Source organism: Harpia harpyja, unplaced genomic scaffold (genome assembly GCF_026419915.1).
Source record: "Harpia harpyja isolate bHarHar1 unplaced genomic scaffold, bHarHar1 primary haplotype scaffold_328, whole genome shotgun sequence".
Lineage (NCBI taxonomy): Eukaryota > Metazoa > Chordata > Aves > Accipitriformes > Accipitridae > Harpia > Harpia harpyja.
Window position 1 is genome coordinate 1 of NW_026293276.1, and position 27,073 is coordinate 27,073.

At 65.2% G+C, this 27,073-nt stretch overlaps 5 protein-coding genes across 8 annotated transcripts; 3 read left to right on the forward strand and 2 right to left on the reverse strand.

Annotated features, from left to right (window-relative positions):
• Window positions 1-492: 492 nt before the first annotated feature.
• LOC128138310 (2-acylglycerol O-acyltransferase 2-B-like) lies at window positions 493-4,359 on the reverse strand. Of its 4 annotated transcripts, none has more exons than XM_052779606.1 (7): window positions 3,774-4,359; window positions 3,404-3,535; window positions 3,249-3,361; window positions 2,545-2,723; window positions 1,701-1,905; window positions 1,253-1,427; window positions 493-713 (listed from the first exon to the last, which is right to left on the reverse strand). In XM_052779606.1, the coding sequence occupies exons 1-7, from the start codon at window positions 3,914-3,916 to the stop codon at window positions 509-511; spliced, it is 1,152 nt and encodes a 383-aa protein (XP_052635566.1). In that variant the 5' UTR covers window positions 3,917-4,359; the 3' UTR covers window positions 493-508. The 4 variants fall into 4 exon arrangements, with proteins under 4 accessions (XP_052635566.1, XP_052635564.1, XP_052635563.1 ...); XM_052779604.1 differs by having other exon boundaries at window positions 3,404-3,614; window positions 3,675-4,359; XM_052779603.1 differs by having other exon boundaries at window positions 3,404-4,359.
• Window positions 4,360-4,478: 119 nt separating this feature from the next.
• Window positions 4,479-11,015, reverse strand: TAF6 (TATA-box binding protein associated factor 6). The gene is made up of 14 exons (XM_052779602.1): window positions 10,203-11,015; window positions 9,883-9,969; window positions 9,629-9,782; window positions 9,479-9,535; window positions 9,261-9,380; window positions 8,573-8,715; window positions 8,217-8,294; window positions 8,029-8,130; window positions 7,561-7,743; window positions 7,209-7,283; window positions 6,855-6,980; window positions 6,442-6,615; window positions 5,692-5,898; window positions 4,479-5,197 (listed from the first exon to the last, which is right to left on the reverse strand). Exons 1-14 carry the CDS (start codon window positions 10,356-10,358, stop codon window positions 4,814-4,816), a joined length of 2,046 nt encoding a protein of 681 aa, XP_052635562.1. The 5' UTR covers window positions 10,359-11,015; the 3' UTR covers window positions 4,479-4,813.
• A 241-nt stretch (window positions 11,016-11,256) lies between these two features.
• Window positions 11,257-13,076, forward strand: MBLAC1 (metallo-beta-lactamase domain containing 1). Its single transcript, XM_052779609.1, is given in 4 exon segments — window positions 11,257-11,321; window positions 11,947-12,013; window positions 12,016-12,189; window positions 12,191-13,076. Coding segments are annotated over 4 exon segments (963 nt in total). The 3' UTR covers window positions 12,848-13,076.
• A 2,275-nt stretch (window positions 13,077-15,351) lies between these two features.
• Window positions 15,352-16,600, forward strand: LOC128138313 (vitelline membrane outer layer protein 1 homolog). Its single transcript, XM_052779610.1, has 3 exons — window positions 15,352-15,558; window positions 15,629-15,723; window positions 16,208-16,600. The coding sequence occupies exons 1-3, from the start codon at window positions 15,382-15,384 to the stop codon at window positions 16,506-16,508; spliced, it is 573 nt and encodes a 190-aa protein (XP_052635570.1). The 5' UTR covers window positions 15,352-15,381; the 3' UTR covers window positions 16,509-16,600.
• Window positions 16,601-21,251: 4,651 nt separating this feature from the next.
• Window positions 21,252-24,163, forward strand: LOC128138305 (proteasome subunit beta type-6-like). Its single transcript, XM_052779598.1, is given in 7 exon segments — window positions 21,252-21,404; window positions 21,753-21,820; window positions 22,419-22,550; window positions 22,634-22,763; window positions 23,330-23,474; window positions 23,944-24,014; window positions 24,016-24,163. Coding segments are annotated over 7 exon segments (789 nt in total). The 5' UTR covers window positions 21,252-21,302; the 3' UTR covers window positions 24,157-24,163.
• Window positions 24,164-27,073: the final 2,910 nt, after the last annotated feature.

Genomic DNA, 27,073 nt, shown 5'->3' on the forward strand with positions numbered 1-27,073 from the left:
CAGGCATCGGGGTCCCCCCCCCAAATAAAATTAAAGGGGGTCCCCAAGGACCCAGGCAGCCGGGTATGCCCCCCCCCTCCAACTCCGCCTTTATCCCCAGTTGCTTGCAACAGCCCCCCCAGGGGACTGGGGTTGGGTAATGGGGGGGGGCACTGGGGCAAAGGGCCCCCCCCAAATTCTGCCATGCCCAGCCCCCACCCCAGGCATCCATGTGACCCCCAGATCAGCCCCCCCACTCCAGAAGGATTGAGGGGTTCAGGCACCCCCCCCATCCCAACTGCACCCCCATATATGAGCCCCACACACACTCTAAACCCCACGGGATGGATTTGAGGTTCCCCCTCTGCATGAATTTGGGGGGTGCCCCCCCAGGGGAACCCACCCATCCAGGACCCCCCAAATCACCCTCCACCACCCTAGGGTGCCTAAGGGGTCACCCCACCCCAACAGCACCCCCTCCAAACCCTATAGAATAGATTTGGGGGTGCCGCCCCCCAGTTTTGGGGGCTTACCGACGGTGTGGATGGGTCGGCGGGAAGGGCAGGAGCCCGAAGCTGTACTGAAAAACCCCCCCGAGCGTGAAAAAGGGGGATGGCCACCCCCAAATCCGTTGGAGCCGGAGCTGGAACTGCCGTAACCCCGATCCCGGGGGATTCGGGATTTGTCGAAACAGCTCGTTCTCCCCAAAAGAGAACACGGGCACCAAGGAGGCCCTGGAGTGGGGGGGGGCAGGGAGGTATTAGGGGCGGGGGGGGGCACCCCCATATCCTGATACCCCCCCAACTCCGAGGGAGCTGGGTGTGAATGTGGGGTGTTCCCTCCAGTCCCCCCTAAAGTGGGTGCGGGTCCTGCTGGGTGTGGGGTGTCCCCTTCTGGGGGGAATACACACACCCCCCTCCTTGGATTTGGGGGAGCTCACCCCTAGACACCCCAAATCCTTATAAGGACCCCCCCAAGGTACCCCACGCTCCCCCCCCATCCCAGCACTACAGGGATCCCCAGCACCCCAAAAGCCCCCCCATGGGGACAGGCAGGGACCTCAAGCACCCCCCCTGCACCCCAAATTCCCCCTTGGGGACCCCCACAGCACCCCAAATCCCCCCCTCCAGGACTTCCCACAACCCCAAATGCCCCTGGGGATCCACCAAATCCCTCCTGTGCCCCTCCTCAGGACCACAAATCCCCCCCAGCACCCCCAAATTCCCCCTTGGGGACCCAACCCAAATCCACACCCCCCCCCCCCCCAACTCACCCATGCTCCAAGGCGATGCGGACGAACCCCTTCCGCCCCAGCAGCTGGAGGGTGAGAGCCCCGGGGTGGGCGTCCAAAGACTCGGGGGGCCCCCCCAGGGCGATGACGGCCACTTGCCCCCCACCTTCCCGGCTCAGCAGGTACTCCAGGCTGGACTTCTCCGACGACACCAACCCTGCAACGGGAGGAACCCCCCCATACCCCAAAATTTAGCATGCTGAGGGGACCCAGATATCCAGGCTGGGTGCACCCCCAAAATTTAGGGTGCTGGGGGACTCAGGTATTTGGTAGGTGTATTTGGTAGGTGCACCCCCAAAATTTAGGGTGCTGGGGGACTTGGGTATTTGCTGAGTGCACCCCCAAAAATTGAGGGTGCTGGGTGACCCTCCAGGCTCAGCACCCTAAGGAGCACCCCAGTTTTGGGAGGAAGAGACCCCTCCAAACTTACCTCCGGACATCATATAGTCGCGGAAAAGGGGTAGACGAAACCAACAGGGGAGGGTGAGCAAATGGGGGCGCAGCCCGGGGAAGAGCACCCCGAAACCCGTCGCTTCGGTGCAGAAGTTGGCGAAGGCACCGGCGGCCAAAACCCCGTGGGGGTGGAAACCGAAGATGTAATTACGGCGGGGGTCCAGCTCCGTTGTTCGCACCAGCTAATTTTGGGGGGGGACACAGTTCGAGTTTCTTCTAAGGAACCCCAAAGCCTTTTCAAGAGGCCAAAGCCTTCAGAGACCCCCGCAAATCCTCCTGAGATGCCCCCAAAACCCCCGACATGCCCCAAAATCCTCTCAAGGATCCCTTCAGAGACCCCCAAAACCCCTCACACTCCCCTAAAATCCCCCCAGGAACCCTATCAGGTACCCCCAAACCCTCAGAGACCCCAAAACCCCTCATCCTCCTTAAAATCCCCCCCTAGAGACCCTGCCAGGTTCCCCCAAACCCTCTGGGACCCCCAAAAGCCCTCAGAGACCCCTTGAGAGACCTCCAACCCCCACCATGGCCCCCTAAAAACCCCCTAGAGACCCTGCCAGGTCCCCCCAAACCCTCTGTGACCCCCAAAATCACTCACACCCCCCTGAAATCACCCCAGGGACCCTATCAGGTACCCCCAAACCCTCTGGGACCCCCAAGCCCCCTCAAAGACCCCCCAAGGACCCCCCAAAAACCCCTTACACCCCTCTAAAATCACCTCAGGGACCCTATTAGGGCCCCTCAAACCCTCTTGGACCCCCCCAGGGACCCCCAAAACCTCCTCAGGGGCACCCCCCCCCCGCCCCCAGACCCTAGCTCACCGAGATGGGGAAGTAATCCCGGAAGTAAGTCCAGAGCGGCCACCCACGTACCCAAGCGGAACGGCGCCCCCCGCGGCGGGGGGTGTCACGGTCCGCCAAGAGCCAGAGCCCGTAGAGCAGCGCCGGCAGCCAGAGCGATCCGCGCAGGGCCAGGGCGAACAGCACCGCGCACAGCTGGCCTGGGGGGGGCAGGCGTCCCGTGGGGGGGGCACGGGGACACCCCCCCCGAGGGCTACCCACCCCCCCCGGGCACCCCCTGTCCCGGGGTCCCCAGTTTCCTTCAGGACCCCAAAACTCCCAGGATGGGGAGCACGGCGCACAGCTGGCCGGGGGGGGGGCCAGGCGGCCGGGAGGGGGGGGACAGGGTGACCCCCCCTTAGGGCTACCCAGCCCCCCAGACACTCCCTTTCCCGGGCTCCCCATTCCCCCCAGCACCCCAAAACTCCCCTCCGGGGGGGGGGGGGTATTACACGCACCACTGCCCTAAGGGACCCAGGCGGCCGGGGTGGGGGGGGGGGGGGCGGGCAGGGTGACCCCCCCTCGGGGTCCCCACGCCCCAGACACCCCTTTCCCGGGCTCCCCATTCCCCCCCCGGCACCCCAAAACACCCCCCACCCCCCCCAGGGGAGAGCCAGAAGACGGCTGCCCTAAGGAACCCGGGGGGGGGGCCCGGTGCCCCCCCAGTGCCCCCCCCCGGTGCTCACCGAGGGCGAGGAAGGAGCAGACCCATTGCAGCACGGCGGCGGTCTGGAGCCGGCGGCGAAGGGGGAGCCGGAGGGGGGCGAAGTGAAGGGGCATGGCCGGGGAGGGGGGGTCACTGGGAAGGAGGGAGGTGACTGGGAACGAAGCGGGGGGTCACTGGGAGCGGAGGAAGGGAGGGGAACTGGGAGCTGCTGGTTTTAATGGGGCTGGTCCCGCCCCCGACCCCTGCCCTCCCCTGGGGGGGGAGGGTTGGGTAACGGTGGGGGCTTGTGCAAACGCTTGTGCAGCGCTGGGGCTTGTGCAAATGCACGTGCAACGTCTGGGGCTCGTGCAAATGTCGGTGCAAAGTTTGGGGCTTGTGCAAACGCCTGTGCGATGCTGGGGGCTCGCACCAATGTCTGTGAAAAGTTTGGGGCTTGTGCAAACACGAGTGCGACATTTGGGGCTCGTGCAAGCGCTCGTGCGGTGCTGGGGGCTCGTGCAAATGTTGGTGCAAAGTTTGCAGCTTGTGCAAACACCTGTGCAACACTGGGGCTCGTGCAAAGGCACGTGCAAAGTTGGGGGCTTGTGCAAACATCTGTGTGACATTTGGGGCTCGTGCAAATATCTGTGCAAAGTTTGCAGCTTGTGCAAATATGTGTGCAATGCTGAGGGCTGTGCAAATGCACATGCAATACTTGGAGCTCACGCAAAGGCACGTGCAAAGTTTGGGGCTCGTGCAAACACATGTGCAATGCTCGGGCTTGTGCAAAGGCACGTGCAAAGTTTGGGGCTCGTGCAAAGGCACGTGCAATACTTGGATCTCGTGCAACGTTTGCAGCTTGTGCAAATCCCTGTGCAATGCTGGGGCTCCTGCAAAGGCACGTGCAATATTTGGGGCTCGTACAAACGCCTGTGCAAATTTTGCAGCTTGTGCAAATACATGTGTGTGATGCTGAGGGCCGTGCAAATGCACATGCAATGCTGGGGCTCGTGCAAAGGCACGTGCAACATTTGGGGCTTGTGCAAACACGTGTTGAAAGTTTGCAGCTTGTGCAAACGCCTGTGCGACGCTCAGGCTCGTGCAAATGCACGCGCAGTGCTGGAGCTCGTGCAAAGGCACGTGCAAAGTTTGCAGCTTGTGCAAACGCCCGTGCGACGTCTGGGGCGCGTGTTCCCGCGCAAGCCCTGACGCGTGTGCAAGGCCCTGGGGCTCGCGTGACACTGTGCGCGTGCAAGGACAGGGGCTGCACTGGGATGAACTGGGAGTTTATTGGGTTATTTACAGCGCGCACGTACAGGTATTTACAGGGGGGAGTCACCGTCCCCGGGGGGGGATCCTGGGGCCCTTGGGGACATCGTGGGGCACCCAGGTCACCCCTGCCCCCCCCGCCCCCTCCCAGAGGGGTCCTGGGACACTGGTGGGGGGATATGGGGGCACTGGGGGACCCCCCAGGGACACTTTGGGGACCCCCCAGGTCACCTCTGTGTCCCCATAGAGGGGTCCCAGGACACTGCGGGGGGACACGGGGACGCTGGGGGACCCCCGGGCCAACCCCCCGTCCCCAGTAGCGGGGTCCCAGTGGGGTCACTGGGCAGACTGGGGGGACTGTGCCACTGCCCCGGGGGTCCCGTTGGCTTTACCGAAGGATGGGGGGGGCGGTTGGGGACTGTCCCCAGGCTCCGATTTGGGGGTGACAGCGGAGGGGACAGCGGCAGCAGGGGAGGTGGTGGCAGAGGGGGACAGTTGGGGTCCCGGGGTGGTGGCACCCGTGGGGGTCCCGGTGCCCCCCTTGCTGTCACCGGTGGGGGGTAGGGACACCACGATGTACTTCTGGACGCTGCCGGTGACGGTGGCACTGGGGACCGTGGGCGCCGCCGACACCAGTTTCACCACGGGCTGGACGCTGGGGACAGTGGTGGTGACAGGGGAGGTGGCCGTGGGCGCCGGGCTGGTGCTGAAGGTGATCACCTGTGGGGCAGGGGGACAGCGTGGGGCACGGGGACATGGGGACAGCGTGGGGGGTACGGGGACCACTGGGGGTATGGGGACGTGGGGACAGTGTGGGGCCATGGGGACCGCGGGGGGGTCCATGGGGACCGTGGGGGGTACGGAGACCATCGGGGGTACAGGGACATGGGGACGGTGTGGGGACACGGGGACCGCGGGGGGCAAAGGGATGGTGTGGGGCACAGGGGGACATGGGGACAGTGTGGGGGGACATGGGGACCGCGAGGGGGCCAGGGGGGACACAGTGACCACTGATGCCACCACGACGGGGACCATCAGGGACACCAGGGATGACACCGCCACGTCACAGCCCCAGGGACACCCCAGAAAGAGACGTCAAGGACGGGGCTGGGGGGGGGGACACGCAACCCATACGACACACCTCAGGGACAGACTGATGTCCCCAAAATGTCCCATTCCCCCCCCCCCCCAAAAAATGTCCCCGCGGGAGGTACCTGCTGTGACGCACTCGTCCCCGAGGCCGATGACATGACGATGAACTTGGTGGGGGGGGGCGAGGGTTGGGTGGGGGTCCCTGGGCGCCCCGAAACCAGAGTCTGCACGGGGAGGGTGATGGCGCTGGGCACCTTGATGATGCTGGGGGGTCGCGGGGGCCCCCCCTGGCCCTGGGGGGCCTGTGACAAGGTCAAGGTGGGACGTGGCTGTGGGGACAACGATAGGGATGGTCACATCGGGGGGGGGGGGTGAGGGGACACATGTCCTGGGTGCCCCCCGTCCCGGACCCCAGCCCCCCAATGCCCCCACTCCGTGTTTTTGCGTGTTCCCCTCCATGTCCTCACGTGTCCCCACGTCACCCTGTACCCCCAGTGCCAGGTCCCATGTCCCCTCGTGTCCCCCCCCAGGTGACCCCACGTCCCCCATGACCTTCACATTCTCCCGCATCTCCCTGGCCCTCGTGTCCCCATTTCCCCCCAAAGTCCCATGTCCCACATCCCGCCCCCGTCCCCCCCCCAGTGTCCCCACATCCCCCCCCGTATCCCCACGTCCACCCCCCTGTCCCCAAGCCCACCCAAGTGAAGGCGCATCAACCTCCCGCACTCGCACCCACGCCTTCACAAGGCTGCAGACCAACGCGTCCCCTCCACGTCTCCATCCCACGTCCCCGTGTCCCCCCCCCAGCGTCCCCACGTGTCGTCCCCCCCCCAGCGTCCCCGTGTCCCCTCCCCATGTCCCCTTGTCCCCACCTGGGTGATGGTCAGGGTGGTCCGGTTGACTTGCTGGGCCTGCATGGCAGCTTGCGCCCGCGCCTTCACCACGTGGGTGCAGAGCAAAGCCCCCAGGTACCCAAAATCCCCCTTGTAGGAGTCCTGGTTATCGGGGGGGGGCCGGATTTTGGCCAGCACCGGGGCACAGTGCTTCTGCAGGGACAATGGGGACACTGCTGTGACAAAGTGGGGGGCACCCCCCCCCCCAAACAGCCACGACCCCCCACCTGCACCACCCCTCCAAAAGTGCCACCTCCAGCCCAGTCTGGATGCAATCCTGCTAATTACGGGGTGACGCAGCGACACCCCCCCCCCCCATATTGTTGTCTCTGTGTTGTCATTGTCCCTGTCATGTGTGTCCCCCTCAAAAAAACCATGTCCCCAAGTCCCACCAGCAGCAGGGTCTGGACATGATCGGCCCCGATCTTATCGATGTTGCTGACCACGGGACCTTCTAGAATACTCCGGACCCGTTCGCCTTCCACCTGCAGCCGAGGTAGGATCAACGTCTTAATGACCTGGGGACAAATTAGGGACATTAAGAGGACATTCATGGGGGGGGGGATGGTGTGGAGGGGGGGACATGGGGTCCCAGAGGGGGGTGATGCTGCAGGAGGGGACGTGGGGGGGACACACAAACACACAGAGGAGTGCAAGAGAGGACGCGAAAAGGGGGGATATGACACTGCGGGGACGATGCCGTGGGGCAGATGTGGCTCTGTGGGGCGCGGGGGACACACACTTACATCATGGCCCAGCTCGGCCAGCCCCGCGATGGAGCCGTAGCGTGTGGTCCAGGGCGTCTTCTCGTCCACCCAGCTCTGGGGCAGAGAGGGGGATGTTGACCCACGGCTCAGCTTCTGCCCCACACTCTGCCCCATAGCCCTCAGCCCTGCCCCACAGCCCCAGTTCTGCCCCAAACCCTGCCCCACAGCTCCCTCCCTGCCCCACAGCTCCCTCCCTGCCCCAAACCCATCCCCATCTGCTGCTCCACAGCCTTGGTCCTGCCCCAAACCCTGCCCCACGGCCCAAACCCCTGCCCCCACATCCCCATCCCTGCCCCACATCCCCAGCCCTGCCCCACATCCCCAGCCCCACCTTGGTGAAGGTCTTGGTGATGCGGGACTGGATGTTGTTGGTGGTGGTGCTGAAGTTCTTGCAGACCTGGGCCACCAGCCGGGCGGCGAAATCCCGCAGGGCCCAGTGGTTGTCCACGTCGGGACGCAGGCAGAGCTGGCGGCTGACGATGCACGTCATGACGGCGGGGATGAGCTCGTGGAGCTGGGGGACACGGCGGGGGCGGGGGGACACGGGGGTCAGCCGGGCGGCGGGGAAACATGGGGGGACAGTTTGGGGCGGGGGGGGACACGGGGACAGCCCCACGCCAGGACGCAGGGAGAGGTGGTGACGATGGGGAGGAGCTCGTGGTGCTTGGGGACACGGGGGGGGGACGACACGGGATGGTCACAGCAACCCTGAGTGACCAGGACAGGCCGGTGACATCCTCTGGGGGGGTCCCAGGTAAGGGACAGGAGGGGGAGATGGTCACGCCCCCCCCAGACTCACATATTTCTCCAGATAGAGGGTGGGGTTGTCCATCAGAGCCTTCACCATCCTCATGAGGTAGATGAGGAGCGCCAAGTTGTTCTGCACCACGTTGACGCGGACCTGGCACAAAGGGGGGGGGAACTGTCACAAGGGCCACCCCGCTTTTGGGGACACATCTGTGTCACCTACCCCCCCTTGGAACTCACCCCCTCTGAGATGAAGGTGCTGAAGCGCGGAAGCATCTGGTAGAGACCGGGATCGGTGGCGATGCTCTGGAGGGCTTCCTGGTGTGGGGGGGACATGGGGATGTCACCCCAAAGGGACAAGGGGACACCCCAAGTGACGTGGGGGGGGTTGGGGACATGGAGGGGGGGAACAGGGACCCATAAAGAGGGTATTGAGGATGGAGGGAGAGCGGGAGGCATGGGGACGCCAACCCAAGAGGTCATTGTTGATCTGGGGACACCTGGATGTCCCCAAAAAGGGTGTTGGGGACCCCCGGGATGTTTGGGGACATCGGGGCAAGGTGGTGGGGTTGGGGGGGGGACAGGGACACACTCACGGCGCGTTTGGCCTCGCAGGAGCCCACGCAAGCCTCGGTGATCTCCTTGTAGTAAAGCTGCTGCTCCACCGAGAGCTCGTGGACGCTGCGGGGTTTGAGGCGGAGCGGGGTCCCCTCCAGCAAGGGACCCTTCTTCTCCTTCCCTGGGGAACACAAGACGGGGGGGCGGGGACAACATGGTCACCGAGGGCTCAGGAACCCCCCCAAAATCCCAACAGACACCCCCCAGAGTTCACGAAGTGCCCACAGAGCCCGTAGATGCAACACAACCCTTCATGGACACCCCACAGACCCCTCAAACACCCCACAGACCCTCAAATCCCCCAGAGATGCCCCACAACCGTTGACGAAGACCCCATAGACCCCTCCAACACCCCATAGATCTTCCTAAACACCCCATGGATGCCCCAAACCCCCCCCCAAGATACCCCACAACCCTTCATGAACACCCCACGGACCCTTCAACCCCAACATAGATCCCTCCCAAACCATCTGGAACACCCCACAGACCTCTCACACACCCCATACATGCCCCACAACCCTTCTTGAGCACCCCATGGACCCCTCAAACACCCCATGGACCCGCCCCAAGCCATCCTGAACACCCCACAGACCCCCCCAAACACCCCCCAGACCCTCCCGAATGCCCCACAACCCTTCTCTCGCCCCATAGACCCCACCCCCCCACCTTTGCCATCGGTGGTGGCCACACTCTGTCCTTTCCCCTTCAGGGTCCCGTCGTCCTCCTGCCCTGGCTTGGTGGACTTGAGGGGCTCTGTGGCTTCGGCCTTCTGCTGCTCCTTGGGGGCTGGGGGGGGGGGGCAAAAATGGGGTGTTTGGGGGGGTTATCCACCCCCTGATGGGGGTCAAATCTACCCTAAGGAGGAAGAGGGGCAGCTCACTCACCAGGCGGGGGGTTTTCAGGGATGGCCGGCTGCACCCCCTCGATGCTGAGCCAGTGAGCTGTGAGCGGGGAGAGAAAAATGAGATGAGGAACCCCCCCCCCCCCCTCAAGCCTAAAATCACCCCCAAACCCCCCCAAAAAACCACCCCTACCCTTGAGGCAGACGTCGAGGGGTACGCGGGGCAGCGGGGTGTTGATGATATCGCTCAAATCCACCTCTTTTTCCTCGTAAAAATAAAGCTCACGGCCGCCACCGCTGGCATAACGGAAAGGGATGAATTCCTGAGCGTGGAAGCCGTAGAGGGGCTGTGGGGGGAAACGGTGGGGAGGGTCAGGGGGGGCTGGGGGACCCCAAACCCCCCCCAAGGGTGCTGGGGGTCCCCCCCAAATTGGGTGGTCGTGGTACCTCCACGTTTTTGAGCTTGAGGGCAAAGTCGACGTCCCCCGTCGTCAGCTTGCGCCGCTTCCCCATGTGCATGAATTTGAGAGCGTCCTAAAGCGGGGGGGGGCCAAAAAGGGGGCACAGGGGGTTAGGGGAAACACCCCCCACCCCCCCAAGAATGGGGGATGTCACCAGGGAGGGGACAGCGAGCCCAGGATGGGCTGTCACCCCCCTTGTGCCCCAAACCCAGGGGCTTTGTGTCCCTCTGTCCACATCCCCATCACCCCCCAAAAGCTGGGTGATCTGAGCGGGTGTGTCCCCCCCAAAACCCCGTGCCCCCCCACCTGGGCTATCTCCTTGAGGCGGTAGCTGGCCTCCTCGGCCAGCAGCTGGCAGGTCTCTTCGGGCACCTGCCCGATGCCCATGGCCTCCGCCATCACCTTCATCGACTCAGCCGGCAGCAGCGTGTGGCTCAGTTTCAGCTTCTTCTCCTCCGCCATCCTCCTCCCCCTCCCCCAAAACCGGAGGGGGGGACCCTAAAGCTGGGGGGGGTGGGGTGGACCCCAAGGCTGGGGGACCCTAAAACCAGGGAGACCCTAAAGCTGGGGAGACCCTAAAAACAAGGGAAGCCCAAAGCTGGGGGACCCCAAAACCGGGGAGATCCTAAAAACAGGGGAAGCCCAAAGCTGGGGGACCCCAAAACCGGGGAGACCCTAAAAACAAGGGAAGCCCAAAGCTGGGGGACCCCAAAACCGGGGAGACCCTAAAGCTGGGGGTACCCCAAAGCGGGGGGACCCTAAAACCAGGAGATCGTAAAGCCGGGGAAAACCCACAACTGGGGGGACCCCAAAACCGGGGAGACCCTAAAAACAGGAGAAGCCCAAAGCTGGGGGACCCCAAAGCCGGGGGGATTCTGAAGTCGGGAACCCCCAAACCGGAGGGACCCTAAAGCCGGGGGGATCCCGAAGCCGTGGGGACCCCAAGAGAGCCCCCCCCACCCGCTATAAGGGCCCCACAAGTGGGGGGGGGGGGACACCCCAACAGAAGGACCCCGCGGGGGGATGGGGACACCCCCCCCCGCCCCTCGGCCACCTCTCACACCGCCTCCCTGTTTCCCGCCGCCGCCATCTTGGCTCGGCCCCCCTCAGCTCCAGGTCCTGGCCGAGGTGGGTTGAGGGGAGGAGAGAGCGGAGGGAGGAGGCCAAGCCGAGCTTCCTCAAACCATCCCGTACCCACGCGAATAAGATTGTCGCGATAGAGAACTGCGATACGAAAATGAATCGGGGCTAGTGGCGGGGGTGGGAGGCGGGACTGAGAGGAGCTCGCTATCGCCCTGCTAGGACCTGCGCGGCGGTGGGAGGGGCGGTCGGCGAGGGAGGTGCTCGGAGAGCACTGCGCATGCGCACCCTGGCGGGCGGGAGAGGCGGAGAGCATCGCGCATGCGCACGCCGGAGAGCGTTGGGGTAACGGGGGGGTGCGTGAGTGGGGGAGACCATTGGGGGAATGGGGGGGAATAGGGGAGACCATTGGGGACAGTGGGGGGGAGACCATGGGGGTAACGGAGGGGGGGAATGGGGGAGACCATTGGGGGCGATTGGGGGGGAGATGGGGGGGAATAGGGGAGACCATTGGGGACAATGGGGGGGAATAGGGGAGACCATTGGGGTAATAAGGGGGGAATGGGGGAGACCACTGGGGACAATGGGGGGGAGACCATTGGGGTAATGGGGGGTAAATGGGGGAGACCATTGGGGGTGATGGGGGGGGAGATGGGGGGGAATAAGGGAGACCATTGGGGGAATGGGGGGGAATAGGGGGGACCATTGGGGTAATAAGGGGGGAATGGGGGGGAATGGGAGAGACCACTGGGGACAATGGGGGGGAGACCATTGGGGTAATGGGAGGGAATGGGGGGAGACCACTGGGGGCGATGGGGGGGGGCAATGGGGGAGACCATTGCGGTAATGGGGGGGAGAATGGAGGAGACCGTTTGGGCATGACAGGGAGGTGATGGGGGAGACCACTGGGGTAACGGGGGGGGTGGGGGAGACCACTGGGGGTCTCCTCCACCCTTATCCCCCCCCCCAGGCCGCCGCGACGCGACGCCCGGCCGACCTCAACCGCCTCCAACCTCTGACCGTCTCCCGACCCCCGTGACCCCCCCGAACCCTCCCGTGACCCCCCCCAATGCCGCGGGGGGTGCGGACGTCACCCCTGGGGGCACGGGAGGTGGCGGGTGCCCCTTACACCCTGCGGGTGCTACAGGAGGGCTACTGCTCCCCGCAACCCAACGGCACCTTCCGCGCCGACGGCTCCGTCACCCTCGTTTGGGGGGGGTCCCGTCACCGCCTTGGTGGACACGGGGGGTCCTTGGGACCGCCAGCGTCTCGTCAGCCTCCTGGCCGAGCGAGGGCTGTCGCCAAACGACGTCACCCACGTCGTCTGCACCCACGGTCACTCCGACCACGTGGGGAACATCAACCTCTTCCCTGCGGCCACCTTGTTGGTGGGCCTTGACCTGAGTCGGGGCGATGGGTGCTACCTCCCCCACGGCTTGGCGAAGGGGCGTCCCTACGTCCTCCACCCCGGTCACCTCGAGGTGGTGGCCACCCCGGGTCATACGATCAACCACGTCAGCCTGGTGGTACGTGACACCTCCCTGGGGACCGTGGTGGTGGCCGGGGACTTGTTCGAGAGGGAGGAAGATGAGGAAGAGTGGAGGGCGTTGAGCGAAGACCCAGCGAAGCAGGAGCAAAGCCGTCGACGGGTGATGGCCATGGCCGACGTCATCGTGCCCGGTCACGGACCGCCCTTCCGGGTCTTCAGGGAGCGGGGGGACGGGAAAGTCCCTTGGGAGGAGGATGATGAGGGGAATGCCACCGCTGGAGATGGTCCCAAGGGACATGGGGACATCCCCAGGGGAGATGTGACCCCTGGAGATGTCCCCGAAGAGGAGGGGAACGGGACTGGAAATGATCCCAAGCCATGAGAGACACCCTGGGGACATCCCTTGGGGGAGAAGGAGGCCCACGGACGTCCCAGAGGGAGACAAGACCTCCATGAAGACGTCCTCAAGGGAAGAACACGTTTCGGGATGTCACCAGGACGGAAGAGCCCCGGAGGGTGTCCTCAAGGCCTTGAAGACCCCGCGAGATGTCCCTGAGGGACAGGAGCACCGCAGGGACATCTCCAAATGTGAAATAAAGCCCATGACCATCCCCTGGTGCCATGTCTTTGTGGGGTAACGAGGACGCTAACGAGCTGGGTGATACTGGTGTCCCCCACCAGTGTCCTCCCAGTGCCCAGGACGCTCCCCAGCTCTCCAGGGATGGATGTGTGGTGGCGCATGGGGACATGAGTACGTGGGGAGTTGTGTGCCCTGCCATGACAAGCCGAGACCATGGACACTAACGTAATTTTCACGCCTCATGAGCATTTTCTCACCACCATCTCCTCAAGACAACATCATCTCCGCGAGTTGGAGTCCTGCGTCTTCCCAACCTGGACATGGAGATGAGACTTCAACCATGAGGTTCCATCAGAAACCACCCACAGTTGCCCCAACCCACCTTCTTCATGACCCCGTCCTTCTCCATATGTCAACTCCGCTTGCCTTTCAGTGGTGACATCCAGGATTATCTCCCCGTGGTCCTTCTCTGCCGGGACCTCCATGTCATGGTGGGCAATCACCCCATTTCTTGAGTCCTTCCCAGGAATGATGTTCCCTCAAAAAATGGTTTTGCTACAAAAAAAACCACCTGAGCTTGTTCTCCACCCGAGTCTTAGTGATAACCATCTGGTCTGCAGGTCTCCTTGCTCCGTGGGGTCTTCGCCAACCCTTGTAGAGTGCCTTGGCAGTGGAGATGCTTTGCCCATGTGATGGGCACTCAGGGGTTGGTGGCCATTCCCTACTGGGACCAACTTATTGACCACCGTAGGTCCCATCTCTTGAGCCAGAACCTCCCGGCAAGGCTTGAAGAAGACCCTACAGAGCACGGTGACCCCAAAGACACTCTACGAGGGTTGGAGAAGACCACACAGAGGAAGGAGATCTCCAGACCAGAAGAACAATCTTTCAGAAACCAACACCGACCATAAATGACAATAGAATCCCACCCCAAACCCCCAAAATCTCCAGAGAGGTGTCAAGGAAGATGGATGAGTCCACCCAGAGCAGACTCCTCTCCTCCTGAGAGGACCGCCTAGGCCAGAGAACGTTCTTGCCTTCTCTGAAGGACTCAGGAGGGCATCAGGGCTGACAGTAGAAGTGCTCAGGGATGGAGTAGAGACATCGTGTAGAACATCGAAGACCAGAAGATGGCTCTGGAGGACAACGGTGGATTCAGGAAGGGTTTTGATAGACCCAGAGGTGTCATCATAGGGTTTAGACGGGTCTTGACGGGGCCAGGAAGACCAAAGGTGGCTTGGGTGACCTCCAGACCAGAAAACCCATGGTGGGGACGTTGTGATGAAGTGGATCCGAGCAGAGGACAGATGTCCAGCAACAATCTGGAGACATCCTAGATGGTCTAGATGATCAAGTGGATGTTGTGGGGCTCAACAATGGCCCCGGGAAGGGGTTTTGGGGGGAGCTGGAGGGATCCAAGGTGCCCTAGAGAGCCAAAAGAGAGTCATGGGGCATGAGGAAGATCTTGGGAGGCTTCGTGACAGGAATTGAGGGGTCCTGAGAAGATCAGAGGTCACCCCAAAACATGACCTGAGGGGTTCAGAAGGCCCAGGTCACCCCAAAAACGTGACCCAAAGGGGTTCAGAAGATCCCAGGGCACCCCAAAGTGTGACCTGAGGGGTTCAGAGGGACCTGGAGCACCCAAAAACATGATCTGAGGGGGTTGGAGGACTCCAGGGGAGTCCAAAATGTGACCTGAGGGGTTCAGAGGGCCACAGGACACCCCAAAACGTGACCTGAGGAGTTCAGAGAGCCACAGGTCTCCCTAAAACATTACCTGAGGGATTTGCATGTCCTCAGGGCACCCCAAAACGTGACCTGAGGGGTTCAGAGGGCCCTGGGGCACCCCAAAACATGACCTGAGAGGTTCAGAGGTCCTCAGGTCACCCCAAAACATGACCTAAGGGGTTTGGTGGGCCACAGGGCACCCCAAAATGGTTGGGTGTCTCTCAAGGCTCCCTGTATCTGGAGGGGACGGGGACGGGGACGCAGAGCCGGGTTCTGCTGGATGAGCCAATGGGAGCTCTGGGATGGGGGGGTGGAGGTGGCTGACGTCACAGGCGGGGGGGGGGTGGACACCGGGGCATTACCCCCCCCGCAATGGGACCACGGTAGGTGACCCCATCAGAAGGACCCATCCGTAGTGAGGAGAGACGTGGCATGACCCTATAGGAGATCCACCACCCGCCCCTCCCCGTCCCAGTTCTCCCAGTCCCTCCCAGTCTCCCATGGGAGACAAGGACCCCACTTGGCACCTCCCCGTCCCCGTGTCCTTGGGGTCTTTGTCCCCACCGGGGTTATAAAGGGAGCGGTGGCACCCAAAGGGGACGGCAGCCATGTCCTTGTCCTTGTGCCCATGGGTAGCCCTGCTGGCCCTGGTGGTCCTGGTCCAGGGGGGGCTCGGAATTGCCTTCACCAAGGTGATCTCTGTGGAAAATGGGGGGCCCTGGGGGGACTGGGGTGATGGCGAGTTCTGTCCCGAAAACACCTACGCTACCGGCTTCCAGCTGAAGGTGGGTCCAGGATGGGGGGACGGGGGATGGGGGGACAACATGGGGGTGACGGCTCCTTGATGTCCTCCAGGTTGAGCCCCACAAGGGTTTCTTCGGGGATGACACGGCTCTCAACGGGGTCCGGCTGCTCTGCAGCACGGGGATGGCCACGGCCAACGAGGGGCCGTGAGTGACGGGGATTTAGGGGGAGGGGGGCGGGGGGGGTCCGTGTGGGGTGACGGTGGTGGTCATGGGGTCCTTGTGTGGGGTGGGTGTGGGGTGTCCATGTGGGGTGAAGGCTGTGGGGTCCCTGTTTATGGTGTGTCTGCGTGTGGTGGCCATGGGTGGCCCCTGTCTAGGGTGGCCCTGGGACACCCATCTAAGCTGACGTTGGTGGCCATGAGTGTCCCATGCGTGGTGCCCCCACTGCCATGATGTTCCTCCATGACCACCATGCCTCATCCACGACCACCACACCCCATCCATGGCCACCATGATGTTCCTCCGTGGCCACCATGCCCCATCCACGGCCACCACGCCCCATCCACGCCCACCGCGCCCCATCCATGGCCACCGCGACCCAGGAGGGGACCTGAGGGGTATCCAAGGTGGGGGCTGGTGACCATGACGTGTGTCCCCTCCCCACCGTGTCCATGTCCCCCCCTCCCAGCTGGGGCTCCTGGTCGTACCCCCTGAGCTGTGGCCGCAGCCAGCGCCTGGTCTCCTTCCGCCTGCGGGTGGAGGCACCTCAGGGCCTTTGGGACGACACGGCCGCCAACAACCTGGACATCACCTGCTCGGATGGGACGGTGCTGGAGGGCCAGGGGGGTCCCGCGGGGGTCTGGGGGAACTGGAGCGTCTCCTGTCCCTTCGGCTGGGGGATCTGCGGGCTGCAAACTCGTGTGGAGCCCCCCCAGCGCGGGGGGGACGACACCAGCCTCAACGACGTCAAATTCTTCTGCTGCGCTTGAGACACCCCCCCCCCCATGTCCCCACCTGGGTGTCGCCCTGATGGCCCCCCCATGACCCCCAATGTCCCCCTCACATCCTCCATTGACCCCCATGTCCCCCCCAATGTCCCCCCATGTTTCCCATTGACCCCCCTGCCCCCCATGTCTCCCCAAGATCCCCCCCCATGGCCCCCCCGAAGTCCCCTCATGGCCACCATGTCCCCCCCGACCTCCTTTGACCCCTGTGTCCCCCCCATGTCATCCCATGACCGCCACGTCCCTCCGTGTCCCCCCCCACCTCCACCCTCGACCCCCATGTCCTCCCGTGCCCACCCCCATCCTCCCCCATGGCTACCACGTCCCTTTGTGTGTCCCCGATGTCCCCCCCACAGCCTCCCTTGACCCCTGTCCCCCCCCCGTCCCCCCCCATGCCCTCCCATGTCCGCTTGTGTCCCACCCATGTCCTCCCTCCGTCCCCCCGACTGTCCCCCCCAACGTGCCCGTGTCCCCTCTGTGCCCCGCCCCTGGGCCACCCTCATTAAACTCGGGTGGGTAACGAGCTGGTGCTGCCTCATTCTTGCTGGGGGGGGGGGTGGGGGGGACACCCGGACACCTGGGTCCCTGGGGGGGGATGGGTGATACCCGAATGCCTGGGTGCTCCCCTGGACCTTGCCCCCCCGGTTAATGATTAACCCCGCAGCGGGCGGGGGGCAGGGCCAAGCCTGGGCCAGTGCTGGAGAGTGGGTGCCCCCCCCTCCCCCCCCGCGGTGAGTCACAGGGACCCCCCCAGATGGCTGGGTCCCTCTGGGGTGGAGGAGGAGGTAGAGGGTCCCCTGGACACCTGGGTCCCCTTGGGGGGGGGGGGGATGCCTGGGTGCCCCCACCCAACCTCCCCCGTCCTCTCTTCCAGCCCCCCCCCAGGATGGAGAAGGGGCAGGTAATGGGGGCAGGGGTGGGGTGGGGTCCCCAGGGACTCCCCTGCCCCCCCCTTTGACCCCTCCCTCCCCCCAGCAGCCCCCGGCCCCACCTGAGCCCCCCCAAAACAGCCCCGATGCACCGAAGAGCCCCACGGCTCCGGGGGGTGAGAGATGGGGGGGCTGGGGGGTATTGAGGGTCCCTGGGGGGGGGTATTGGGGGGCTACTGGGTGACATTGGGGTGCTGAGAGGGGGTCTGGGGGATACTGGGGGGGGTCTGGGGAGACGAGAGCACTGGGAGGCACTGGGGGTGGAAATGGGAGGGGTCCTGGGGTGCCACAGGGAAGTATTGGGGGTCGGGGGGGCACTGGAGGGTATGGGGGGGGCATTGGGTGGGCTATGGGGGGTACTGAGGTGGTATTGGGAGGCACTGGGGAGCACTGGGAGGGACCGGGGGGGTATTGGGGGGGTTCCTGGGGAGCCATGTAGGGGTATTGGGGGTCTGAGGGGGTTGTGGGGGCACTGGGAGTTACTGGGGGGTACTGGGAGTTTACTGGGAGGCAGTGGAGTGTAGTGGGGGTCGGGGGGGGTCAGTGACGCCCCCCCCGCCGCCCCCCCTTGTTTCCACATGTGCCGCCCCTCGCCGGGGGGGCAGCGGCTGCTGGCGGAACTGCGGGACCCCCCCCCACTGCGCCCCACCCGCCGCCCCTCCCCCCTCACCACCGTCTTCCGGGGACCCCCCCTCCCCCCACCGTGAGTCCTGGACTCCGGGGTCCCCCCGGGGGGGGGCGGGGGGGAGGGGTCAGTGGGGTCACCCCGGGGCAGGGGTCCCCCCGATGCCTCCCGGGGGGGGTCGGAGGTCAGGCCCGGATGCCTGGCTCACCCCAAGGGGGTCACAGGGGTCACCCGCATGTCTGGGTCCCCGGGGGGGGGTCAGGGGTCAGTGGGGTCATGCGGGGGATTTGGGGGGTCACCCCACTGACCCCTGACCCCCCCTTCTTTTGCCGCCCCCCCCAGAGCCACCACCGGGGCCCAGAGAGGGGTCCCGGCCCCACGACCCACAGTGGATTGGGGGGGACCCCCCAGGGGTCGGGGCCCCCCCTCCCACGACACATCGCCGGGACCGTGACAATAAAGAGCTTTGATTGACAGCGCTGGCCACGCCCCCGACTTCGTGGGAGGGGACGGAGCACCGGCAGGCAGCCGGCGCCACGCTGCCGTAAAGCGCGACGGCCTCTCCGCCGTGCCGGCCACGCTGCCGTAAAGACGAAGGTCTGGCAGACGTGCCTGCCACGCTGCCGGAAAGCGCGGCGTCCCACAGTCGTGAAACTAAACACGCCACGCCGCCGTAAAGCGCGCTGGGCGGTTTTCGACGTGCCTGCCACGCTGCCGTAAAGCGCGGCGTCCCACAGTCGTGAAACTAAACACGCCACGCCGCCGTAAAGCGCGCTGGGCGGTTTTCGACGTGCCCGCCACGCTGCCGTAACGCGCGGCGACCCACAGTCGTGAAACTAAACACGCCACGCCGCCGTAAAGCGCGCTGGGCGGTTTTCGACGTTCCTGCCACGCTGCCGTAAAGCGCGGCGTCCCACAGTCGTGAAACGGCGGGTGCCACGCCGCCGTAAAGCGCGCTGGGCGGTTTTCGACGTGCCTGCCACGCTGCCGTAAAGCGCGGCGTCCCACAGTCGTGAAACTAAACACGCCACGCCGCCGTAAAGCGCGCTGGGCGGTTTTCGACGTGCCTGCCACGCTGCCGTAAAGCGCGGCGTCCCCTCGTCGTGAAACTAAACACGCCACGCCGCCGTAAAGCGCGCTGGGCGGTTTTCGACGTGCCTGCCACGCTGCCGTAAAGCGCGGCGTCCCACAGTCGTGAAACTAAACACGCCACGCCGCCGTAAAGCGCGCTGGGCGGTTTTCGACGTGCCTGCCACGCTGCCGTAAAGCGCGGCGTCCCACAGTCGTGAAACGGCACACGCCACGCCGCCGTAAAGCGCGCTGGGCGGTTTTCGACGTGCCTGCCACGCTGCCGTAAAGCGCGGCGTCCCACAGTCGAGAAACGGCACACGCCACGCCGCCGTAAAGCGCGCTGGGCGGTTTTCGACGTGCCTGCCACGCTGCAGTAAAGCGCGGCGTCCCACAGTCGTGAAACGGCGGGTGCCACGCCGCCGTAAAGCGCGCTGGGCGGTTTTCGACGTGCCTGCCACGCTGCCGTAACGCGCGGCGTCCCACCGTCGTGAAACTAAACACGCCACGCCGCCGTAAAGCGCGCTGGGCGGTTTTCGACGTGCCTGCCACGCTGCCGTAAAGCGCGGCGTCCCCTCGTCGTGAAACTAAACACGCCACGCCGCCGTAAAGCGCGCTGGGCGGTTTTCGACGTGCCTGCCACGCTGCCGTAAAGCGCGGCGTCCCACAGTCGTGAAACTAAACACGCCACGCCGCCGTAAAGCGCGCTGGGCGGTTTTCGACTTTCCTGCCACGCTGCCGTAAAGCGCGGCGTCCCACAGTCGTGAAACGGCACACGCCACGCCGCCGTAAAGCGCGCTGGGCGGTTTTCGACGTGCCTGCCACGCTGCCGTAACGCGCGGCGACCCACAGTCGTGAAACGCCACACGCCACGCCGCCGTAAAGCGCGCTGGGCGGTTTTCGACGTGCCTGCCACGCTGCCGTAAAGCGCGGCGACCCACAGTCGTGAAACTAAACACGCCACGCCGCCGTAAAGCGCGCTGGGCGGTTTTCGACGTGCCTGCCACGCTGCCGTAAAGCGCGGCGTCCCCTCGTCGTGAAACTAAACACACCACGCCGCCGTAAAGCGCGCTGGGCGGTTTTCGACGTGCCTGCCACGCTGCCGTAAAGCGCGGCGTCCCACAGTCGTGAAACTAAACACGCCACGCCGCCGTAAAGCGCGCTGGGCGGTTTTCGACGTGCCTGCCATGCTGCCGTAAAGCGCGGCGTCCCACAGTCGTGAAACGGCGGGTGCCGCGCCGCCGTAAAGCGCGCTGGCAGGTTTTCGACGTGCCTGCCACGCTGCCGTAAAGCGCGGCGTCCCACAGTCGTGAAACTAAACACGCCACGCCGCCGTAAAGCGCGCTGGGCGGTTTTCGACGTGCCTGCCACGCTGCCGTAAAGCGCGGCGTCCCACAGTCGTGAAACGGCGGGTGCCACGCCGCCGTAAAGCGCGCTGGGCGGTTTTCGACGTGCCTGCCACGTTGCCGGAAAGCGCGGCGTCCCACAGTCGTGAAACGGCGGGTGCCACGCCGCCGTAAAGCGCGCTGGGCGGTTTTCGACGTGCCTGCCACGCTGCCGTAAAGCGCGGCGTCCCACAGTCGTGAAACTAAACACGCCACGCCGCCGTAAAGCGCGCTGGGCGGTTTTCGACGTGCCTGCCACGCTGCCGTAAAGCGCGGCGTCCCACAGTCGAGAAACGGCACACGCCACGCCGCCGTAAAGCGCGCTGGGCGGTTTTCGACGTGCCTGCCACGCTGCCGTAAAGCGCGGCGTCCCACAGTCGTGAAACGGCGGGTGCCGCGCCGCCGTAAAGCGCGCTGGCAGGTTTTCGACGTGCCTGCCACGCTGCCGTAAAGCGCGGCGTCCCACAGTCGTGAAACTAAACACGCCACGCCGCCGTAAAGCGCGCTGGGCGGTTTTCGACGTGCCTGCCACGCTGCCGTAACGCGCGGCGTCCCCTCGCCGTGTAACCGCACAGTCCACGCTGCCCTAGAGCGCGCTGGGCGGTTTTCCGCTGTGCCTGCCGCGCTGCCGTGAGGCGCGGCGTCCCCTCGCCCCGAAGCGGCACACGCCACGCCGCCGTAAAGCGCGGCGGGTGCGTCCGACCTGCCTGCCACACTGCCGTAAAGCGCCGAGCCGTTCAAGCAGCTGTCGCGCTGCAAAGCGTGGAGGAAGATGGCGGCGGTGACGGTGCGGGCGGCCGCGGCGGAGCCCTGGGCCGGGCCGGGCGCCGCGGTGCCGCAGCGGGAGTGGACGTCGGAGCCCGTCAGCACCGGCGTGAGTGGGGCTGGGGGGGTTGTCGGGCAGCGGGACCCCCCTGGGGGGCTGGTGGGTGTTATGGGGTAGAAGGGAGCCGCGGGGGGGGCGGGGCTACGGGGCTGGGGGGGGGCTGTGGGGCTGAAGGAGCCCCCGGGGGGGGCTGGGGCTGGTTACGGGGCAGAGGGTTCCCCATAGAGGGCTGGGGGGGGGGGATGTGGGGCAGGAGGGTCTCCTCTGAGGGGCTGGGGGGGGTAAGTTGTTGTGGGGCAGGAGGGGGTTTGTGGGGCAGGAGGAAGTCCGCTGGGGGCTGGGGCGGGGGTTATGGGGCAGAGGGACCCCCTCCCCCAGCGCAGCCCCTCTCCCCAGACCACCATCATGGCCGTGGAGTTCGACGGGGGCGTCGTCATCGGGGCTGACTCCCGCACCACCACCGGGTGAGGGGCGCCGCCGGTGATGTCATCGGTGATGTCACCGCGGGGGGCTGTGGGGCCGGCGGCAGCGGGGGGGGGTCGCCAGGTGTCCCCAGGCCTGGGGGGTGTCATCGGGGTTGTCGCAGGCAGCCTGCCACCGTGATGTCACCGTGATGTCACCCCCCGAACCCTTGCGAGGGGTCCCAGGTGCCACCCGTTGTCCCCAGACCCTCTGTTGTCACCGTGACGCCTGTCACGCCGTTGTCACCCGGTGCCTGTCACCGTGATGGCACCTGACGTCACCCCGATGTCACCGCCACCGCGCAGGGGTGGTCCCGGGGTTTCACCGGGTGTCCCCGAACCCTCCGTTGTCACGGCGAGGCGGTTGTCACCCGGTCCCTCCTCACGGGGCTTGTCACCCCGGTGCCGCCCGTGACGTCACTACGATGTTACTTGCAGACCACCGGGACCCCCATCATGGGGTTGTCACCCGGTGCCTGTCACCCGCGTTGTCCCTGCTGGGACCCCCCCCCCCAAAACCGTAGGGGGGGGTCTGGGGCAGGTTTGGGTGGGGCGGGGCTGTCGCGGCATTCGCCGCGACGTCACCGCGATGTCACCGCAGGTCGTACGTGGCCAACCGGGTGACGGACAAGCTGACCCCCGTCCACGACCGCATCTTCTGCTGCCGCTCGGGCTCCGCCGCCGACACGCAGGCGGTGGCCGACGCCGTGGCCTATCAGCTGGCCTTCCACAGGTACGTGCCGCCGTCTGTGGGGCGGGAGGAGGTGCGGGGCAGGCGCCGTGGGTCTCACCCCACACGTTCTCCCTGCCCCGCAGCGTGGAGCTGGAGGAGCCGCCCCGGGTGCGGACGGCCGCTCGTCTCTTCCAACAAACCTGTTACCGTTACCGGGAGGAGCTCAGCGCCGGCATCATCGTGGCTGGCTGGGACCCACGCCGGGGGGGGCAGGTGGGGAGGCCTCTGCCCCGTAGCCCTCTCTTCTGCCCCATAGTATTCTTTTCTGTCCTATACTATAGCATCACCTTTTCCACCCTACGGTGCCTCACTCTGCCCTAAAACGTCATGTTTTGCCTCCTAGCATTCCTTTCTCTGCCCCATAGGGTTCTGTTTTTTACCCTATAGTGTTTCACTCTGCCCTACAGCATCTCCTTTTGCCGCCTAGCATCTTTCGCTCTGCCCCATAGCACGGGGGCCTTCTGCCCCATGGCATCCCCCCTTCTACCCCGTAGCACTCCCTTCAGCTTTACATACCTCTCTGCCCCACAGCAGATCCTTCTCTGCCCCATAGTGTCCCCTCTCAGCCCCGTAGCATCCCCCCCACCTTGTAACATCTCCGTCTGCCCCATAGCGTATCCCTCTGCCCCACAGCATCCCCCCCTCTGCCCCATAGCCCCCCCCGACCCCCCCTAAAATGTTATGTGGTGCTGTTGGGGGGGCTCCTGCTGCATTCCCCTGCCCCATAGCCCCCCCTCTCTTCCCCATAGACCCCCCTGACCACCCCCTGTGCCCCCCAGGTGTACGTGGTGCCAATGGGGGGGCTCCTCCTGCGGCAGCCCTTTGCCGTGGGGGGGTCGGGCAGCTCCTACATCTATGGGTTCCTGGATGCCGCCTTCCGCCCCGGGATGAGCCGCCCCCAGTGCCAGGAGTTTGTTGCCCGTGGTGGGTTTGGGGGGGCTGGGGGGGGCTGGGGAAGGGGAGAAGTGGGTTTAGAGGGGGATATGGGGGGGGTTGGGGGGGACATGGGGGGGGGTTGGGGGGTCCTGGGGGAGTCCCAGAGGGCCTTGAGGGGGGCACGGGGGGGGTTGGGGGGAGCTGGGGAAGGGGAGAAGTGGGTTTAGAGGGGCGTATGGTGGGGTTTGGGGGGGCATGGGGCTGGGAGGCAGATTTTGGGGGGGGGTGGACATGGGGGATTAGGGGGGTCCCAGGGGGGCTTGGGGGGGGGAGCTGGGGAAGGGGACAGAGGGCTTTGGGGGTGACGGAGGGGTTTGGGGGGGGTCCCAGGGGTCGGGGGGGGTGAGGGAGAGGGGGTTTTGGGGGGACAGGGGAACACGGGGGGGGTGTCTGAGGTGCCCCCGGGGGGGGTCCCTGACCCGACCGTGTGTCTCTCTGTCGTCCCCCCCCCCCTCAGCGCTGGCACTGGCGATGGCGAGGGACGGCTCGAGCGGGGGGGTCATCCGGCTGGCGGCCATCACCCAGGCCGGGGGTGGAGCGCAGGGTCCTGGCCGGCCCCGACCTGCCGGGGGGCGACGGCGGCCCCCCCCGCCTGAGGGGACACCCCCAGACCTGGGGGGGGACACGGCGGGGACGACGACGGCGTGGGGGGGGACGTACGGGGCAATAAAGGGCTCCGCGCGCTCATTGCCTCTGCCTGTGTACTGCTGGGGGGGGGCGGGGGGCTGTGCGTGCCCCCCCTTCTTCTCGTCAGGGCCTCTCACGACATGGGGGGGTCCCTCATGTCGTCGGGTTGAGCGGCAGGAAAAGGGCGGGAACGGCTCGCGCTCGCCGCGCCCCCGGTCTCCTGCCGTTTCCCCAGCGCGCATGCGCGCCGCTCGGAGGGGAGGGGGCGTGGCGCCGTGAGGGGAGGGGGCGTGGCCAGCCCCCCCAGTCAGCGGCGGAGCCGCAGCCGGGCCCGGCCCGTCCCGGGGGGGGGTGAGGGGGGGTCCCCGGTCCCTCCTCGGCTTAACGGGCCCGCCCCCTCCCCCGCAAAGCCATGGCGGGTCCCGTTCCCGCCGGCGGGTTGGATGATGCCGACCTCTCCTCCCTGCGGGTGAGTGGGGGAAAGTGGGGGGGGGGGGGGACAGGCCTCAGAGAGGGACCCGGGGGGGCTGTGAAGGGGGAACGCCCCCCGTCCCCTCAGGGCCCCCCCTCCGGTGCTGCCTGCAGGGCCTCCCAGCGTCCCCCAGTGCTGGTCTCAACGGTGTCCTCCGGTGCCTCCCAGCAGCGCCCAGTGCCCCCCAGTACTGCCTGCCATGCCCTCCAGCACCTCCCAGTACCCCCCAGTACTGCCTGCCATGCCCTCCAGTACCCCCCAGTCTCTCCCAGTGCCTCCCAGTACTGCCTGCCATGCTCTCCAGCACCTCCCAGTACCCCCCAGCACCTCCCAGTGCCCCCCAGTACTGCCTGCCATGCCCTCCAGCACCTCCCAGTACCCCCAGTCTCTCCCAGTGCCCCCCAGTACTGCCTGCCATGCCCTCCAGCACCTCCCAGTGCCCCCCAGTACTGCCTGCCATGCCCTCCAGCACCTCCCAGTACCCCCCAGTCTCTCCCAGTGCCCCCCAGTACTGCCTGCCATGCCCTCCAGCACCTCCCAGTGCCCCCCCAGTACTGCCTGCCAGGCCCTCCAGCACCTCCCAGTACCCCCCAGTCTCTCCCAGTGCCCCCCAGTACTGCCTGCCATGCCCTCCAGCACCTCCCAGTGCCCCCCAGTACTGCCTGCCAGGCCCTCCAGCACCTCGCAGTGCCCCCCAGTCTCTCCCAGTGCCCCCCAGTACTGCCTGCCATGCCCTCCAGCACCTCCCAGTACCCCCCCAGTCTCTCCCAGTGCCCCCCAGTACTGCCTGCCATGCCCCCCAGCCTCTCCCCAGTGCCCCCCAGTCTCTACCCGTCCCCCTCCCAGCAGGCGGGGGTGTCCTTTAAGGGGGACCCCCCTCCCAAAACATCCACCCAGGGACTGCTCCAGAAAGCAGGGGCTGCATCCCGGGGGGGCTTCCCCACCCCCACCCGCCCCCATCTGCCCTTGACCCACTGGGGAAGCGGGTCATGGGCTGGGGGGGAGGGGGGGTGTGTGTGTCCCCCGTCCCCGTGACCTCCGTTAACGAGCCCTAATTATGGCACCGAGACATTTGGGGGCCTAAAACCTTGTTTGAGTCAGTCTGGGGGGTAGTGCTTCACCAGCCAGAATTCCTGGGGTTTGGCCCCCTCTTGTTTTGGGGTGAAAAAGCTGTTTTGGGAGTGAAAAGGCTCTTTTGGGGGGGCCGAGGGCCCCGGTTTGGGGGCTAAAAGCCCCATTTTTGGTGGCAGAAAGTCCATTTTTGGGGCAAAAAAGCTGCCGTTTGGGGGTGAAAATCTCCATTTTGAGGGTGAAAACCCCGTTTTGGGGGCAAAAAGTCCAGGTTTGGGGACATAGAGCACCATTTTGGCATCGAAAATCTGCAGTTTGGGGGTGATAAGCCCCATTTTGGAAGTGAAAAGCCCCAGTTTGGGAGCAAAGCGCCCCATTTTGGAGGCAAGAAGTCCAGTTCGGGGGTAAAAAGCTGTGGTTTGGGGTCTGCAAAGACCCATTTTGCAGGTGAACGGTCCCATTTTGGGAGCAGAGGGCCCCAGTTTGGGGGTGAAAAGTCCCAGTTCAGGGCTGAGGGCTCTGGTTTGGGGTCAAAAAGCCTCAGTTTGGGGGCTGAGGGCCCCATTTTGGGGGCATAAAGCCCTGTTTTGGAGGTGAAAACCTGTTTTAGTGGCAAAAACGTCCAGTTTGGGGGCCAAGGGCCCCATTTGGGGGTTGAAAAGCCTGGTTTGGGGGGTGTAAGGCCCCTGGTTGGGAGGAAAAAAGCCCTGTTTTGGGGACAAAGAGTCCATTTTGGGAGCGAAAAGTCCCAGTTTGGGGGCTGAGGGCCCTGTTTGGGGGGCTGAAAAGCCCAATTCGGGGGCTGAAAAGTCCCAGCTGGAGGGATTAGGGCCCCATTTTGGCGTTGAAAAGCTGCGGTTTGGGGGTGTAAAGCCCCAGGTTTGGAGCAAAAAGTCCCAGTTTGAGGGCACAAAGTCCAGTTTGGGGTTAAAATGCCCCAGTTAGGGGCAAAAAGCCCTGATTTGGGGTGAAAAACCCATTTTGGGAGCCGAGGGCCCCAGTTTGGGGGAGAAAAAGCCCCAGTTTGGGGGCTGAGGGCCCTGGTTTGAGGGTGAAAAGCATTGTTTTGGGGGCAAAAAGGCCCATTTTGGGGATGAAAAGTCCGTTTTGGGTGCAAAGAACCCCAGTTTGGGGGCCAAGGGCCATAGTTTGGGGTCAAAAAAGCCCATTTTGGGGTCGAAAAGCCTGTTTTGAGGTTGTAAAGCCTGGTTTTGGGGTTGAAAACCCCGATTTTGGAGTTGAAAGCCCTGTTTGGGGGCTGGTGCTCCCCGGTGCGGTGACCCGGTCCCGCGGTGGTTCCCAGGGGACACGGCGATGGGACGTGGTGCCCCCAAAACTGGGATATTTGGGGGGGGTGTCACCTTTAAGCCTTCCCTGCCCCCTGCCCCGCACCCCCCAGGACCCCGCCGGCGTTTTT

What these genes read in the sequence shown, in the direction of transcription:
- LOC128138310 (XM_052779603.1), bottom strand. Translation starts at nt 3,834, where the DNA reads ATGTCACACAGATGTTTGCACAAGCCCCCAACTTTGCACGTGCCTTTG. An exon ending in CTGCTCCTTCCTCGCCCTCG is followed by an intron (nt 2,724 to 3,248) that starts GTGAGCACCGGG and finishes TGCCCCCCCCAG; the next exon opens with GCCAGCTGTGCGCGGTGCTG. An exon ending in CGACTATATGATGTCCGGAG is followed by an intron (nt 1,428 to 1,700) that starts GTAAGTTTGGAG and finishes CTCCCGTTGCAG; the next exon opens with GGTTGGTGTCGTCGGAGAAG.
- TAF6 (XM_052779602.1), bottom strand. Translation starts at nt 10,358, where the DNA reads ATGGCGGAGGAGAAGAAGCTGAAACTGAGCCACACGCTGCTGCCGGCT. An exon ending in CCCTCTATCTGGAGAAATAT is followed by an intron (nt 7,744 to 8,028) that starts GTGAGTCTGGGG and finishes CGTGTCCCCCAG; the next exon opens with CTCCACGAGCTCATCCCCGC. An exon ending in GGACGAGTGCGTCACAGCAG is followed by an intron (nt 5,198 to 5,691) that starts GTACCTCCCGCG and finishes CCTGCCCCACAG; the next exon opens with GTGATCACCTTCAGCACCAG.
- LOC128138313 (XM_052779610.1), top strand. Translation starts at nt 15,382, where the DNA reads ATGTCCTTGTCCTTGTGCCCATGGGTAGCCCTGCTGGCCCTGGTGGTC. An exon ending in CTACCGGCTTCCAGCTGAAG is followed by an intron (nt 15,559 to 15,628) that starts GTGGGTCCAGGA and finishes GATGTCCTCCAG; the next exon opens with GTTGAGCCCCACAAGGGTTT. An exon ending in GCCACGGCCAACGAGGGGCC is followed by an intron (nt 15,724 to 16,207) that starts GTGAGTGACGGG and finishes CCCCCCTCCCAG; the next exon opens with CTGGGGCTCCTGGTCGTACC.